General features: G+C 35.6%; 3 protein-coding genes across 3 annotated transcripts; 2 read left to right on the forward strand and 1 right to left on the reverse strand.

The window, feature by feature from the left end:
* Nucleotides 1-593: 593 nt before the first annotated feature.
* On the reverse strand, nucleotides 594-4869 carry LOC145586050 (U-box domain-containing protein 24-like). The gene is made up of 3 exons (XM_081642766.1): nucleotides 3930-4869; nucleotides 3527-3827; nucleotides 594-2270 (listed from the first exon to the last, which is right to left on the reverse strand). The coding sequence occupies exons 1-3, from the start codon at nucleotides 4707-4709 to the stop codon at nucleotides 823-825; spliced, it is 2529 nt and encodes an 842-aa protein (XP_081498892.1). The 5' UTR covers nucleotides 4710-4869; the 3' UTR covers nucleotides 594-822.
* A 5855-nt stretch (nucleotides 4870-10724) lies between these two features.
* Nucleotides 10725-12309, forward strand: LOC145584634 (mavicyanin-like). Its single transcript, XM_081641450.1, has 2 exons — nucleotides 10725-10960; nucleotides 11753-12309. The coding sequence occupies exons 1-2, from the start codon at nucleotides 10753-10755 to the stop codon at nucleotides 12121-12123; spliced, it is 579 nt and encodes a 192-aa protein (XP_081497576.1). The 5' UTR covers nucleotides 10725-10752; the 3' UTR covers nucleotides 12124-12309.
* Nucleotides 12310-16821: 4512 nt separating this feature from the next.
* Nucleotides 16822-17769, forward strand: LOC145586043 (uncharacterized). The gene has a single exon (XM_081642759.1). It carries the CDS (start codon nucleotides 16822-16824, stop codon nucleotides 17767-17769), a length of 948 nt encoding a protein of 315 aa, XP_081498885.1.
* The last annotated feature ends 93 nt before the right edge of the window (nucleotides 17770-17862 follow it).

Consider the following 17862-nt stretch of genomic DNA (forward strand, 5'->3'; position numbering starts at 1 on the left):
CTTTCGAGTTTTCTTCTGTCACGCTTAGTTTTAGCTGATTTCTATACCTTAGTTACTTGCTTTGTCAATAATACTTTCATGACTCAAGTTTGATTACATTTAGCCAGCATTTCTTGCAAAATAAACCTTGTGTAATTGCTATCATACATAACATATGTCATGGAGTGATAGTGCTTCTAAAAGTTTGCATTTAACATTTTCCATTTGTGCTCTCCTAGGAATGCTCATACGAACATAGGGGTTTTTGTATCAACTCTACAGAGTACATTTTTTCTCGAACAAAGCAAGGCTGAGGCAATGGAATCCATCATGGACTCATGGTCACCTCTGCTAGAATTGGCTCTTAGTCAGAGAATTGTGTCCTGCTGCCCTGCTGGTTAGTGCTTCCTGCTTTTAAGCTTTTTTGAAAAGAGTTCAGTGTGTGAAATTGATTTTATAATGGCGTAGTTTTTCTTAACCTTCTTGTATGTTGAAGTAAACTTTTCTTCTTTGGAAGATAAAAGGGGCTTGCACTGGTGCTTGATGCTGCTGCTTCGTGTATCATAAAGTCGTACACTGATAAATATACAAGAATTAGTAAGATTTCAATAAAAGGTTCCAAATCGTGTCATTTTCTTTCATAAACTGATTTCGCATGCTTGCTCAACTATTTTATGCTTGTGCTGATGCATTATGGTGTGCACATAATTTACATACCTTTCCTTACATTTCCTCTATTATATATGCTCACAAGCCTAAATGATCCAATCCACTGCACAAAACATTTATACAGGAGTAATAAAGAGTAAAAATATTACATAATGTATCCTATCAAAACATTGACTAGAAGTAGCTGGACTGATCTTGTAGCAATTCAAGCTGCATCAATATGTTAGCCACCAGGGGTCTCAAAGAAGGCTCCCCTTTGTGAGCAAGATCGATTAACACCACTTGAGTTGAACCTCCATACTTCGATCTAAATTCTTCAATCCGAAGAACTCTATCCAATATCCATAATGCCGTTTCTTTAGCCTTTACACTTCCTATTTCTAACACCTTAATAATAGCCATCACTCCACCTGATATTTTAGCTATGAAATTGCTTCCATCTGCCCAAATTTCATCCTGCAATAGAGTGGCAATGGTATTTAACACTGCTTCATCAGCTTCTCTTTCATCACCCTCCAAAATACGGATCAAAGGAGGAATAGCACCAGCTTTTACTAGGCAAAAGTTTCCTTTCACACTGCAATATCCACTGTGGATTTCACAGAATCCATCTGCAGTAGGCGTAGGAACACAATAACCCCACCGCAAATTCCTAAGCCTTCTAGAGGAAAGGGTATTTTGTGATAGCTGAGTTAGCGATGTTGCAGCTCTTGATTTGGCTTTAATTGATCCATGTGAGAGGATCTTTATTATAATAGGTATAATTCCCATTTCTGCTGCATAGACTTGTAGTTTCTTGTCTGAAGGTAGTGTAAACCTGATAAAAACACCTGCAATACTTTCTTCTAAACACTGAGTAGTGGTGGTTGAACTTGAAGAGCACAAAGAACCAATTAACGAGACTAGCATAGGCAACAAATTCATCCTTTTGAGTATATCAGTTGCCTTTTTATCAGAAAGAGGAATGTTGCTCAACAAACCAATTGCAGCTGCCTTTTCAGCCTCTGACGATGAAGATGAGATTATATTCACTATGTTTGGAAGATAATTTTCTTCAATGGATACATTATTCGATATGGTAAATAACAGATTCAGGGCTGCCACTCTTATTTTGGTGTCGGTTTCATTGATAAGAGGAAGCAAAAGCTGCATAGCACCATTTTGGGTTGTTTTGCTTGTAACTTCAGCTGCACCAGGCTGAGAAAGAATGTTGTTTAAAGCTAGAAGGATATTGCACTTGATTTTTGGACTAGACAAGTTTATAAGTGACAGAAGTTGATCAGGCAAATCTCTATGTTCAAGAACAGAATCTGAACATGATATGGTTGCAAGGATAGCAGATGCAGGTTCCCGGAGGCTCATGAGAGAAGAAGTAACAGAGAAAAGGAGCTGAAGCAGAGGAGGGAGGATACCGGAATCAACTATGTACGATATATTTTTGGCTGTGAGGGAAAGATTTTGTAAAGCATTTAAGGCTGAAAGCTTTGCTTCAAGCTTTCCTGTCTTAAACATGATGACTAATGGTTGAATTGCACCGTCTTCTCCAAGTGAGGCTCGAGATTTTTCTGTCAATACCATCCTTGAAAGTGCAGTTGCCATTAGAATTTTACTCATTTCTGAACCTGCAAGAATATACGACTTTCATCATATTAGTGTAAGATTTGCTTACTTAAAGTCACTCAAACTACAGATTCATACTACCAATTCATAACAGCAAGTAGAGCCTTTCACATTAATACTGCAATCAATAGTCCTTTTTATTTACTATTGTTAAGTTCAGCAGAACAAGAAGCCTTCCACCTAAGTCAGACTGGTTAACTAATTATGATTTTATTGGCTGGAAGGATATGTTTTCCTAGGAGCGAATCCATTTTTCCATTTTCAATTTTGAAGGGGTGGAATATATAATTTCAAATTGAAAGTAGCTTTCTGGTGATGAAATATATTTTCTACAATGTATATTGTTTTCCATCATTTGCAACCCAATGAATAGAGGATGGTATGCTGGAAAATGTTTTCAGTCAAAACAAACGGAGCCTGGAGCCTTTACCTTCAAAGTATATCTTCAGTAGAAAATAAAATCAGTATAAAATGTTTCTCTAAACTGAACACAGCCGAAAATAACTTTTGATAAACCGAAAGTGTTGGTATACAACTATATGCAATCCTTATTTTATAAAGTTTGCTCAATCTAACTTGATCCCTAGATCCTAAAAAGAGTAGTCAGACTGCAGTAAAGTTGTATGGTACTCGCTCTATAAAGCAGTGAAGTAGCTTGATCTCATCCCCACCTTCCAAAGTTTAAAGTTTGATTCAAATCCAGTGATTCTTCCCTAAGCTTCTTTTGAAAGAAAAGTATCTCAGTTAAATGATATCCATTTGAATCTTTTAGATGAAAAATCCATAAATCAGCTAATTTGGCCACAATACAAAGGTGTAAAACATGCCTTTATTAAAAAAAATGTGCTTCACAAGTTGCTTTACTTTACTAACTTTGCCAAAGTTCTTGACAGCTTGATTTTATAATCTAGATCTTCAAATTTTGCCTACACTTTGATATTTCCTGTATTTTCCCCTGAATATCAAATTAGAACCCTTGATATATATGTAATTTGTAATGTATCTCAGTCATAAATCAGGCTGCCCAAGTTACAAGTAACTTAGCTCTTTATAATTAACAACCTTAAAATTGATCTTATCCTTAACATTAAAGCAACCTCGAAATGTGAAAAGATTTAGGGGGAAAAAAGAACAAACAACAAAGAAGAAAAGGAAGTAAAGCAGCTAAAGAAGTTAGGAAAATACGAGTAGTAGGTTTGGGAAAATCACGGTGTGTACCTCGAAAGAAATAAGTTAGGAAAGTAATAGTATACTATACCTTCTTTAAGATGTTGGATTAGAGGATGAAAATAACCAGCCTCAGCCATAAGAAGAGCATTTTGAGTATTACATGAAAGACCAGCTAACAATTTCCCTGCATCATTTGAAGAAATTGGATCATTCCCGTTTAATATAGTCACCAACATAATTATACACCCTTGGATCCTCCCAACTCTTCGTCTAACTGAAGATAACTGAGAAAGATCCATCAGCAATCCAACTGCTTCTCTTCGTTCCATCTCATCTCGAGCCAAGGACTTCACCAATGTTGTTAGGGAATTAATATCTGCCATTTTTTCCTGTTAAACTTAATTAGTACAATATCTAATTGTGCTTAAGTACACTAGGAAAAAATAAAAAATAAAATCAGTTTAACAAATTTAATAGAAAAGAATAAGTACCTTGGTTTGAGGATTTTCATGTGCAATGCTTCTTAGCACCTTGATTATACTTAATCTATCAATACATTTGCTCGAACCCATTCGATTAAACAAAATGGGGATGATACCTTCATCAGTAATCCACTCGCAACCAACGATTTTATCCCTAATCATTATCTCTAATCCCAAAAGAGAATTCTTAAACTCATCATCATTTCCATACTTAAGTTGTAATGCAACATCCTCTCTTTCTATGATCATAAGCTCTTCTTTTTCACGGCAAAGCTCTTGTTCATTCATGATCTCCTCAACAATCTCCCTGCTAGTACTCTCACTCGAAGAACAACAATAAGAATGATGATCAAACTTAGCACTCATCATCTCCTTATGCAAAATCCCAAGTTTGTCCTTTAAGTCTAAGGACACCCCAATGCTAGCAAACAGCAAAAGGCCTAATGATCTCCCAAGATCATGAGTCAATTGTTGGATGACGTCGAAACGATGATCATTCGAGCATGTATTCTTGTTGACAATGCAATTACGAGCTCGTTGAAGCTCGGCTTCTAAGGACCCTATGGCAGACCTTATGCTTGGAGTGTCCATAATCATCTTATCTTCTCTTAGAGTGTCTAAGATCGGCGAAAGCTTCTCAATGTAGATAGCAAACTCATTTAAAACTTCCGTGTCGATTTCCGAGTCTTTTGCTAGAGAAACCACTTCATCTGCTGATGCTACAAGCTCTAACACTAGCTCTGAAAAACTTCTTGTAGTCTCCATTTTTACTTGCTTAATCTTCTTCATTTTTTTTTTTTGATTTATTTAGGATCACCCCTTTAATTCTTTCAACTATTTATACTAGTAGTACTTTTTGGCTTATGAATGAAATTTCTGGTATGAAGAAGAAGAAGAAAACGAGTGATGAAGAAACAAGACTAAAATGAAATTCCAGGAAAATTGAATGGTATAACTCTGTTTTGTTAGATTAAGTTAGACTGTTGTGGCCAAGAAATGAAGTGGAATGGTAAGAAAGGGCCTACCTTGGACTCTTTCTTTTGGTAAGTTAGTCTATAAGAGTATCAATTCTTTATTCCTTTCCAAGTATGTTGCGTATCAAGTGTGGTAGAAATTTTTGACTCCACAAAAATTACTGAATTCTTAGGGATTCAACATGTTTTTCTTGGTTTATAGTGAAGTAAGGGAATCGCGTGGAAGAGATTCAATCTTATGCTACGGGTTCTTCTTATATGACTTTTGGCTTTAGTCAAGTACAAGGAATAGTATGAGAAACGACTAATGCACAAGATAAAAAGATTGTGTTTTAAAACCACATTACAATTAAAAAAAAAGACCTATAAACTTTATAAAATAATCAGAATCACCACCTCCCTACCACTCTTTTGACGTGGGACAATTAATCTTTATAGACACATGAAATTTCTAATTGTTTTTTTTTTTATTCTCCGATCTTAAAACTAAATATTATTACAATATTTAATTCTATTTTTGTTGCTCTCTTAGAAATGTTAATCTAATGTATCAAAATTATACTGTAATATAATACCATGTCAGTCTTTTTTCTCGCAGATGACTAAAATAAAAAAGGGAAGTACAAAGATTTTGGCACACTTACACCCAACTAGAAATGTGGAATTTCGGATTAGAGAGGAATATACAATCAAATTGAGTGGAAAAGTTACATGTAGTGGAATAAATTGTAAAATTCTATTCCGTAACATTGTAAAAATGGTCCAATATTGTCGTGAAGTTCGAGGTAGTGTTAGAAGACCAAGTCATAGGCTAAGTGAGGAACTCTAGCCCACTCTCAGGTATGGGTCCTTTTATCCAATACTACAATATAAATTTTTTTTTGCTTTTTTTTTTTTTTTTCCTTTTCTCTTCATCTTCTTCCTCCCTTAAACCCTTTCACCACCTCCATGGATAGCTCCCATTGTCGAAATCCAAAAACACACAACTACCTCCGTTAAAAATCACCGGAAACTACCCAAAAAACATAACCCAAAAACGAGAGACATAAAGTTGTGGCTCTAGCCATTAAAAACGGTGAATTCTATGTTGGAAATCGTTTGAGTTCGGTCGAAATTGACGACGCTAATTATTTGTCGGTGTTTAGTTATTATTAATTTCTATATTGTTATTATTGGTTTGTATACTATTTTTGATTTGTATACTGTTATTATAGTGTTGAATATTGTTATTGAAAGAAGAGAGACTACATTTTTACAACATGGGTAAGTAATACGTGAAATTATATTTTTGCCTCCGGTATGAACTCAATGAGCCCATACCTGGTAATGATCTGTTACTACTGTTGGCTAAGTTAAGGTCTTCATTATCTTCTTTCACAAATCACAATCACCAAGTCACTTTCAAAACGCAGCCATAATTTTTTTTTTGTCAGCCATATTAAATGTATAATTCCTTGATTGCTTCAATTATACGTACTTAGTATTTAATTTTCATCTATCGATTGCAATTTTGTTTGTACCTTCCCCATTAGAAATCAATGCCATAATGAATTTGTGGACAGACTGGCCACCCTTGTACTGTATTACATATGGCAGCCAGCCCATCAGACATCGTATGCATAGCGAGATGACTACTCTCTTAATCCCTAACTTTTTGTCTCGTTGTAAAAATGGAAAAATTACTCTTTTAAAAATAAAAGGGAAATTCTCAATGGTAACACTAAATTTCTTAGTTTTCTAAGTGGTAAACTGTAAAAATACTTATTATCAATGGTGAACTCTAATTATTGACTTATGCTTAATGGTAACATTAAGAATGGATTAGAGTAATTTTAAGCCTAACCCTAGTTAACTAATTACTGAAAGACTGATTTGACCTTTTTTTAATTGTTTTCCCACCAAAAGTTAACCCCTCACTTTCCTCCTAAACGGTTTCTCCAAATTTCCCTATATAAACCCTAATTTAACCAATATTCCCAATTTCCCTCATTTCATGAACCCTAGTTTTCGCAAATTATTTGAAGGAAGGGGATGTAATTAGGGTTGGGGATGAACTGGAGGTTGAACAAGGTGTATGCGCTGCTCTGTTCAGTCATTTTCACTTGCGCATTTTATCGAACACATGGAGTGCACTAAAAGCAAACCCAGAATCTGAGTATATTGTTGCTAACCCAAATGGCTAATGCACGCAGAAGAAGAATTAGAGAGGAGTAGTAAATTTTTGAGTAGTTTAATACAGAAGAAGAAATCAGTTGAACTAGATCAAAATCATGAGCTTTTTAAAGTTTGAATTAGAGCATCTGATATGCCCATTTCATTACAAAATAAAGCCTTTCAATGTGCTAAAGATCTTCTTGATTCAAAGCCACTAGAAGGATTGATACCAAATGCCTTGCTGTTGCTCTTAAAAAGGTCATTTCTTTCTTCCTTAATTTTTTCGTACACAAATTCGCAATCTTACGAAGGTAGAAGATGAAGCTGGATGAGTTTTAAACCCTTCATCAATCAATTTTGATTTGACATGGATGGTTGAGTAAATTAGTGAGGGCAGTTTTGTAATCTCATAAGTTTTAGTTTTGTTTTTTATTAAAAATTCGTTAACCATGGTTAACCATTAACTCTAATTCATCATTAATGTTACCATTAAGCATAAGTTAATAATTAGAGTTTAACATTGATAATGAGTATTTTTGCTGTTTACCACTTAGAAAATTAGAAAGTTTAGTGTTACCATTGAGAATTTCCCAAAATAAAATCATACAGTGCTAAAGTTATACTGTATTTTTTAATCGAATCCTCATCCATTTACATGAAGTGGTGGGAAAACTTCGTGATTTTGGCTTAATGAGAGCCTGTTCTGATTTACTGAAATGAGTTAAACTAAATTGAATTGAAATAAATATTTTATTAGAGAAGAAAATTAGAAATTGAACTGAATCTATTAGAGCTGAATTAAACTGAACTGAAATTACTGAAGAGAAAAGACCCTAAATTTATGCATAATGAATTTTAAGCCAAATTTTGTTTCATATAAACCCTCGAGTCCTCGACTGGTTGAGGCTGAAAGTTGCAAAGGTTTTCAAGTTTGAGGTGAATTTGATAATATCGAGAAATTGAAGCACCAGTCAATTAGATCAAATATTAGAACAAGGATAAAAGGAAGTGGGCGTACAAATTGATGACTTGTTCTCTTCACCTAAAATAAGGACTTCCAAGTCTAATGTATCATTTTTCTATTATTTAATCAACTTTTTAAAATTAGCATAGACCAAAAATACTTACAGATGAGATCAATCTAGTTGATTTGTTTCTGGTTCGATTATTACTTTTTCAAATGGGTTTAATCTTAATTAATTACGAGTAATTAATTGGTGCATGATCATTAATTAACCATATTGGATTTTTGGTAGTGTGGATGAGTAGCGTGGAGCCGTGGAGGGCTGGAGGCTATTAATTCCTCAAAATGGGGAAATTTTGTTTGGATACGACATGCTTAATGGCCAAATGGGTCCCGGCCTTTAGGCATTGAGCTCGATTAACCCTTAACGCATAACTCCTATTGGTTTAGCAAACATATAGGATGAAAAATGTACCATTACATGTATAATATGTGACAGATGGTAAGTATTTTGAGGAAAAAAATTCAATTTATAGGATGGTAAAAATACCACTACATGCATATATAATAGTACACAAAAAGTATTAGTCAGACAACTTATACTTTAATAGTACATTATACTTGCATAATTGTACATAATGGTACATTTAATGTACCACTGTAAAGTCAGTTTTTTTCAAAAACTTGCCAAATTTACATTTTTGCCCTCCTATATGTTTTGTAAATATATAGAAGCTACGTGCCTATATGCACTTGTTGAGCTCCGAGGGTAGAAAGTAGAAACCCAAATGGCTACCCGATTAAGCCATAATTAAGATGTCATCGTTGACCGAGTCCTGATATGAAGTAATCCCTTCGTCACTTATTTTTTGCACCATTTGACTTATCCCAGTCTCCAAGACGCGTCTTCAAACGAATATATCTCTATTTATATGCGCGTAAAAATTATAAAAACTTAATATTAATAAAATATACTATGAGACGATTCTAACAAGATGTCACGTGAATATGTTATCACTTATAGATTAATAATGAGAAATCATGGTCAAAGTTATAGAAGTTTGACCTATATATTTGCTATGGGGCAAAAAATAAGGGAAAGAAGAAGTAATTAATTACATACGTTATAAAATAAGTGATTGATGTCCGATTGCTCAATCAATTCAACTTATTTGGGTTTATTTGAATTTGTCTAAAATTATTTAAGTTTATCTTTATTAATTGGACTGACTAAACACCAAGAGGAAAAAAAAAAAAAAAAAAAAATTAGACTATTTTATTTGTCAAAACAAGTGAGTGTGTGTAAACTTTATATTTTTTTAAAAAAAGAAAATTTTGCAAGAAACCTCTTTATAAAAGCATTTTTTTTTAAAAAAAAAACCTCCTCATTTTATTTTATTTTATTTTATTTGTAAAATCATAGCTTAATTTTTTTTTGTAAAGTCATACCTTTATGCAGGTAAAATGGAATTTGACCCTTTTTCCGGCGCTGACTACCCCAATAATCAACCCACAAAACCATCTCCCTCCCCAGCCCGACCCACAAACCCACCCTTTTCACAGCGTTAACCACCCTAAATCCACCCCTTTCACAACGTTGACCACCCTAAACTCTCCTCTGTAGCCTTAGCCACCCGGCCCACCCCTCTCCTCTCTACTGTCGGCGTTGGTACCCCTAGTCGCGCCCCCCAAACCCTAAATTTACGCTCGAACCACCCTACACCAAGATTTCACGAGGTGGTAAAAAGGAGGGGCCGGGGATCGATTTTATAGGTGGGGATGAGGAGGGGAGGCAATTTCGTGGGTGGAGCTGAGGGGGTAAATTCGCGAATAGGGCTGGGGAGAGCGATTTTAATTTGTTGGTGAGGTTGGGGTAGTCAATGATGGAAATTGGGGTTTGATCCCATTTTCCAGCATAAAGTATGTTGTTGCAAAAAAACATTTAGATTAAGGTATGACTTTGCAAAAAAAAAAAAATTATAAGGAGGTTTCTCACAAAAAATGCTTATAGTGAAAGGAGATTGTTTGCAAAATTTCATTTAAAAAAATTATGTTACTTGAGCTTATTGTACTAGTATATGTTATTTAAGCAGTGTTATGGGGTAAGACGACTTAAACGGCATACATGGAATTGCTTTGATCGGAATTCATACCATTGTTTATTTATTTATTTATTTATTTATTAATTATTTATTTATTTTTTAGTCTTTTTTGAGGAAACCATTGTTTATTATCTATTCATGCAAAATGTTTTTAGCAATAAAATAGATAAATGAGTTACAGACTATTTTACAAGATTGCGAATAAAAAATCATGCACCAAATTGACTCAGATTAACTTTCCGAGTCAATTTGGTGCATGATTTTTAAACTTGCAAATATTAAACCCCAAATCATACCAATTTCAAAAAGAAGCAAGGAAAAATGAATATGTATATAATCTGATAAAAATTTCAAATTAAGCAAGAAATCTTTTCAAATAATAAATGCCTTAAAAACAATCGAAATTTTGATACACCCAGAAAGTTCATACAACCAACTATGACGGTGATAGTCTGTCAATAATCTTGTCACAGTAACAGCAACTATAATCCCTTAGTTGCAAAGCAAAGTTTAAGCCACCTCCATTTGACTTCATAAAAACGTTAGCTTTTATTTGTACATTATATATAGCATAGCATTGTATTCCTACGATTGATAAGTTGTACTATATTTAATAAGCTAATTATTCGAAGAGAGATATGATCGAACACGTACGAGCACTACGACGAACTAACATGGAAGGATCGAAGAGAATGTCGATGATGGTGGTAGTGGTGTTTATGGTGTTGATTGCAAAGGAAGTTAGTGCAACACAACATGTTGTGGGTGGAAGTGATGGTTGGGATGAGACTACAGATTATGATTCATGGGCTAAAAGCCAGACTTTCAAAGTTGGTGATACACTTGGTATGTTCGTTATATATACTTCCTCAATTAAATTTAAATGTTTTTTTTTTCGTTTTGTATCTTTTGATATGTATTGGTATAACCATTTGTTGTCTAGATTCTAAGCTTAAACTTGGTTGTGTATAGTATAAATCTTTGATAATATATGTTTTTAAACACCTAATAATACTATACAGGTATGTACGTAGCCTAGGGTTATATTTCAGGGGAAAAAAAAAAGAGTGTGTTCTATTCGTTTGATTTAACTATATTTTTATTAAAACTTAATGTTAGATTTTATACAAACAATTTTTAGGGCTTATTAACCTTTATCATAACTAATCACAATATTAATTTCTTATTTTCCTGAACTTGTCCTTCCTGAATTGGTGTGTTTGAATTGAAGGAAATGGAGGAAAATGAAGGGGAGGAAAATGGAGAGATGGGGTATCCTTTATTTGATTAACAAATGAGGAAGGAAGGGAATTGGAGGAGATAGAAATGGAGGGATTACATTGTAGGAAATTGATCGCTTCAACTATGAAGAGATTTGGAAGGAAACCTCACCATTCTTCCCTTCTCTTCTTTTCCTTCCCCTTTCTTTATCCAAACACACTATTAAAGATGAATACAGCATAGCGTACTTTTGGGATTATAGTTATACATGTAATCTTATATGTATGACATTACTCACATAAATTTGTTATTATAATGTGTTTTAAGTAGACGCCTTGCTTTGAGCTTTGGCAATGACAAATTTGAATCCAATATATTATTTTCACTAATGACAAGTTTTTTTCTTTTAATTTTCAGTGTTTATGTACACTCCTGGATTACACAGCGTGATGGAACTAGGGAGTGAAAGTGAGTACAAAAAGTGTGATACTAGCAACGCTGCCAACTCAATGAACGGGGGTAACGATGTTGTTAAGCTAGACAAAGCTGGCACTCGATTTTTCGCTTGTGGAACTGCAGGGCATTGTAGTGCAGGAATGAAGCTTAAGGTAAATGTTGTCGGCGCAACAGGATCATCATCATCCTCCTCTTCGCCTTCATCTTCAACTTCAACTTCAACTTCGACCTCCGACGATGTGTCTAGTGCTTACCAAAGTCTCCTTCGTTACACCCCAATCATGGCATCACTTTCTCTAGCCATGACCTTTTTGCCAATGTTTGTGCTGTGAAAGGGTTCCTTTTGAATGGAAGAGTTATTATCTTTTTGAATATGATTAATTAATGTATGTAGTCTTGCCTTGGTTTATGTATGTAATTTTGTTATGTTTGCTATATACTCATTTTGGTTGTAAACTTGTACTAATATTCAAATTGTAGGTGGTATGTACCGTTAATGGAAAATAATCTATGTTACTCCAACACCTTACAGGGGATGGCAGTAGATCTGGACCCGACCCGGATCACCTGATCCGGATCCGTTTTTTCACGGATCTGGGTTTTTAAATTTTAGACCCTTTAAATCCGGGTCCTGCTAAAAAAACGGATCTAAATCCTTGTCTAATCCTTAGACCCAGACCCAAATACGTTCACCCGTTTTTTAAAATTTCTTATAAAAAAAAAACTAAAATTATTTGTTTCTTTATTTAAAATGTTGATGATGTTAGTAGTGATAAAGATTAGCCCTTTCAAGACATGAATTTTGGATGCTCATAACAGATACATCATCGCTGGTTTTTCACTTGCTCATTTGTAACATCGTACTTTTTTCGTTGTTCATAATTTTTATTTCAAAATATAAGTGTATAAGTTGGTTACTTTGTGTTTTTAGATTAATTGTATAACTTTAATTAGGTTGAACTTAATAACCCCCAACGAAAGTTTAAAATGCATTTTTTTACTCAATCAATACAATTATTGCAAAAAATTAGGCAAAATACATTGGACCCATCTTGGACCCGTCGGATTTGGATCTAGGTCTTTATTTTCCAGACCCGACGGATCTGGGTTGGATCTGGATCCTAGATACAAAAACGGATCTGGATGCGGGTCCATTCGGATCCGGTCCAAATCCGACCCGTTGTCATCTCTAACCCTACTATACAATGTGTACATCGAGTTTCGAGTGTTGGGTGTCGGATCCTCCAACACTTCGAGGTGACATGACATTCAAATATATAATAGCCTTATATGAAATTTTATAATATCTTGAGTGTATGTCGAAGGATCCGACACCGTGTCGGATATGATACCTAAATCCGAGTTTGAGCAACATAAAAAATAATGCATGAGGATCAAATTATCAATGTCATATTCTTAATTCATACTTCCTCCGTTTCTTTTTAGTTGACACGTTTCTTTAGTCACGTTTGCCAATGCACAAATTAAATCATTAATATCTTTAATTACTGATAAGCAAAAATTATAAAAAGTTGATATTATGAAAACATACATTGTGACGAAACTAACAAGATCCACTTGACTATATTATTCCATACATATAAATCACAAAACATGGTCAAAGGGAGGTGTGAATAGTGCTAAAGTCAAAACGGGTCAACTAATAAAAAACGGAGGTAGTATTAAATATCCGACCAATAATTTAAGTTTCGGCTTTTGATTTTCATCTTTTCAAGGAGTTTGTGAGAGCCACCCAATGTATAAATAGGAAATTTAAATTATCAGTTAATGGAGTGCATCACACGTGCACAAAGATAGGGGAAAAATTAAAGTCAAATGCCAGAAACTTGACTTTTTGACCAAAATCCGTCATCAAAGAGCCATTTTTAAATCAAAATTTAAATAAAGGTATTAGTTTACAAAAAAAAAAAAAAAAAAAAAAAAAACAGGAAAAATTGATTTTAATGGTCCTAACTTTCGGCCATCTGCTAAAAACAATCCCACCTTTTAACTATCTCATAATGGACCCAACTTTGGGACATTCTTCCCAAAACTGTCTTAAATCTCAAATGACCGGGTTAACTAGTTACTAATGTCACGTGTTTCAATTATGTTGACTTTTTTTTTTATTTTTTTTTTAAAAAAAGAGATAAACTCTTCTCTCATACTGGTGATCGGCGTGGCCAAGAAGAAAGAAATAGAGGAGGTGGTGCTCGTGGTGGAGAAAGAAAGAAGGAGATAAAAGGTGGTGGTCATGGTAGCTTTACAAGCTAGGGTGGTGGATGGTTTATGATCATGAGAGAAAAAAATAGAATAAGGTGATTTGATTGTGGTCGAGAAGGTGGCTAGAGAGGTCAATGGTTAAGGGGTGTATGGGAGGCAATTGGACTTGAGGGTGGCTTGGTAGGCTTGGTGGTGGTGAAAAGGGGTTAAGGTGGGTAGAGATAGGGTGGTGGGGTTTGTTTTTTTAAAAAATACCGAACAAAAATACGACACATGACACTCTTAACCCATTATAATAAGGGTCTGTTCTAATTGACTGAATTGAGCTGAATTGAACTGAATATTTTATGAAAGAAGAAAATTAAGAACTGAAGTGAAAATAAGTTGAAGAGAACAGACCCTAAGTTAGGGACCATTTTGGGAATAATTCCACAAAGTTAGACCCATTATAAGATAATAAAAAGGTGGGACTGTTTATAGCGGATGGCTAAAAGTTTGTCTTGTTAGAATCAATTATTCTAAATAAATAAATAAAGTAAGGTACTAGTTCACAAATTAACTCATAACAAGGTACGATCGTACGAAGTATTTTCTTACAATTTTGCCTAATTATTTTGAAACGAAGCAAGTATATGTACAGAAGGTTACACCCAAAATTGTTAGACCAAATGAGATTACTCTATTTTGTCACTTTAATAAACAAAACATGTTAATCAAGTGGCAAAACTATATATAAATCAACAAAAATTGTCTGATTAGTGTAATATTTTTGTACTCCCTTTTTTTTTTTAATTTATTTGCGTCACTTGAGAATGCACAAAGTTTTAGGAGAGTAATAAAATATGTGAGTGGGTGAATAAATTATTATACTTCCTCCGTTACGTATTATCTGCAACATTTGCCATTTTGAGATGTTATAAGTTATGTGCAACAAAAAAAAAGTTTCCTTATATAATAAAATTTTTTGAGTAAATTTACTAAAGACCCTTACTTCAATCAAATTAACACATTAAATACATGTTATTAAGTTATTAACCCAACTTAATTAACCCTTAATAATAACACTAACACACATTCTCTCTCCTCCCTCACAACTAGATCCACCACCCACACCACCATATTTTCTCTCTCCTCTCTAACAAGCCACCCTCACCACCAATCTTCTCTTTCTTCTCACAACAACCACATTACTACCATTATAGTCGTCGCCACCACTACCTCCTTCATTAAAGTCGTCACCGCCACTTCCTCCTCCATTATAGTCGTCGCCACCACTACCTCCTTCATTAAAGTCATCGCCGCCACTTCCTCTTCCATTAAAGCTTAAAGTTGAGGTTTTTATGGTCAAATTTAACAATGAAAGGTTAAATTTGACCAAATAAACCCCAAATTAGCGATGAGGAGGTAATACTTATCAAATTAAACTTTTTTTTTCTTCATATTTTTAGGGTGGTTGGTGGTGATTCGAGGAGAGGAGAGGGAGGTCGGTGGTTGTGGGTTTCCGAGGTTGCGGGTTTTAGGTTTGGTGGTTGTGGGTCTGGTCGGTTTTGGGTGGTTGTGGGTCCGGTCAGTTTGGGTGGTTGTGTGGTCGGTTTTGGGTGGTTGTAGGTTTGGTCGATTTCGCGGTTGTAGGTTTGGTCGTTTTTGGGTAGGTCTAGTCAGTTTTGGGTGGTTACAGGTTTGGTGGTTGCTGAGTTTCGAGGTTTATGGTGGTAGCAAGGTGGATGGAGGTGGGTTTTGGTGGTTTCTGGTGGTGGTGTTGGTGTCTTGTTGTGACCTTAATTATTTTCTCTTTCTTTAATTAATCTCCCTTAAAAGTTTCTTCTTGAGAAGTGTGCAACCCATTTTGTTGCAAATAATATGAAACGAAGGAAGTAGTAAAAGTAAGATGGTGACCATGAAAGAGAAGGTATGTGAGAGAAGATAAATATTTTTATTATTTAAGTGAGGACCATGTAAGAGAGAGAAATGATAAAAATAATTTGAGTGAGATTTAAAGTAAGAGAGAAAAATGATAAAATATAGTAGAAAGTTACCAAATATAGAAGTGATGCATTTAAAAAAAACACTCATAAAAGGAAAGTGATGCAAATAAAAAAAAACGGAGAGGGTATTTCGTAATAACTAGCTGTGTCAAGCAAAAGTTCTTTTGTTGATCCCAATATCCCATGATCTCTTGGAATAGAAAAGGAAACTCTTAGTACTTTAGCTATCCCTCAGTCTCTACTTGTAAACACTATGTATTAATAAGAGTTAAATCATTACTCGTCCCCTTCATCACATGTTGGCTCGCTTTTGGTGGCGCTCGTCCCCTTCATCTCGAGGATTAGCTCTGCGTTCCGTCTCATTGTTGCACCTTCCTAAAGGCTTGGGTAGGTTGAGTCTTTGTAGCTTCGACCATTTCAATCAGGCTTTGCTTGCCCACCAATGTTGGAGGCTTCATCGTAACTCAGTTGTTGGCTTCTCGGGTCTTGTTTGCGAAGTATCCCTCGCTAAATTCTCCGAGTCTAGGCAGAATTTTGCGTGCTTCTTGGGGCTGTCGCAGTTTATCAGCAGGAATGACTACTTTGGCTTCCGGGTTTGCTTGGAAAGTGGGAAATGGTTCCTAGGTTCTCCTCATTGAGGATATTTGGGCTCCTAGGGGGCCCGTGCAGTTTAAAGGTCATTTGGATGAGTCGGAGTTACTGACTCATGTCTGTTCTATTATTGATCCGCGTTCTTACGCGTGGTAACCTGTGTTGGTCCACAGGTTCTTTGACAATTCCACGGCTCTCCGCATCCTTTCTGCGGAACGTCCTTTTAAGCCAATGGATGACTTTGTCTATTGGAAGTATACTAGGGATGGTATTTTTTCCATGAAATCAGCCTATGCGATGCTTGTCCGCAATTCGACGGTCTCTATAGTTAGTGCACCAATCCCTGTTATTTGGTGGAAGCGCTTTTGGGCTTTGCCGATTATCCTGAAATTGAAGATGTTTGTTTGGAAAATGCTCCACAATGCTCTACCTTTGTTTGCCATTCTTAATCAGCGTGGAGTCCCTATTAGTCCCTTATGTGTGTTCTGTCATCAACATCCGGAAGATACGACACATGTGTTCAGGGAGTGTTCCTTCATTAGCCAATTTTTGGATGATGCTCCCCCAGGGTTCGGGTTCACTTCTCCATTTGGTCAATCCTTTGAACGTTGGTTTACGAATTTGCTTTCTAGGTTTGCCAAGAGCAAGAATTGGAACGCCCTATTCTATTTCATTTCATTGCATTGCCCGGTCTGGTTGACTCATAATCATTATGTCTTCTGGAATGCTGTTTTCTCTCCTGTCTCCACTTTATTTTTGGTCCAGGAATGGTTTACCCGACTTAAAGAGGCAGCTAGCTTTTTTGATGATCAGTTGTCCCGTCAGCAGGGTTCCTCCATTTGTCCTCCTGTTCAGTCCTCCCATTGGCTGAAAGGCCTTGGATACGAGCCTTTGGACATTTGTCTAATCTTTGACGGTGCTTGGGACAGTCAGAGCAATAATGCGGGAGCTGGTTGGATTTATCGACAGTTGTCTTCGGACTTGGTTTTGGGAGGCAGTTCTCGGGCTTGTCATGCTTCATCCGCTCTTCAGGTGGAGTTACAGGCTTGTTTGTGGGCTCTTCAATCGACCTTAAGAAGGGGTTTTGGACGGATCTCCCTTTACTCAGATTGTGTCTCCTTGGTCTCTCTGCTGTGTGGTTCTCGTTCCGTTGATATCGACTGCTTGTGGTTGGTTTAGGAGATTGGTTTGGTCATGCAGGATTTGGCCGCTTGCAGGATTAGTAAGGTTCCTCGTTCTTGGGTAGCCCCTGCCCACTGGCTTGCGGTGAAG

Source organism: Chenopodium album, chromosome 16, assembly GCF_948465745.1.
Source record: "Chenopodium album chromosome 16, dcCheAlbu1.1, whole genome shotgun sequence".
NCBI lineage: Eukaryota > Viridiplantae > Streptophyta > Magnoliopsida > Caryophyllales > Amaranthaceae > Chenopodium > Chenopodium album.

Coding starts and splice junctions, on each gene's coding strand:
- LOC145586050 (XM_081642766.1), bottom strand. CDS start 4,709: ATGAAGAAGATTAAGCAAGTAAAAATGGAGACTACAAGAAGTTTTTCA. Junction 3,828..3,929: donor ATGAAAATCCTCAAACCAAG/GTACTTATTCTT, acceptor TAAGTTTAACAG/GAAAAAATGGCAGATATTAA. Junction 2,271..3,526: donor AATCCAACATCTTAAAGAAG/GTATAGTATACT, acceptor ATATTCTTGCAG/GTTCAGAAATGAGTAAAATT.
- LOC145584634 (XM_081641450.1), top strand. CDS start 10,753: ATGATCGAACACGTACGAGCACTACGACGAACTAACATGGAAGGATCG. Junction 10,961..11,752: donor CAAAGTTGGTGATACACTTG/GTATGTTCGTTA, acceptor TTTAATTTTCAG/TGTTTATGTACACTCCTGGA.
- LOC145586043 (XM_081642759.1), top strand. CDS start 16,822: ATGGATGACTTTGTCTATTGGAAGTATACTAGGGATGGTATTTTTTCC.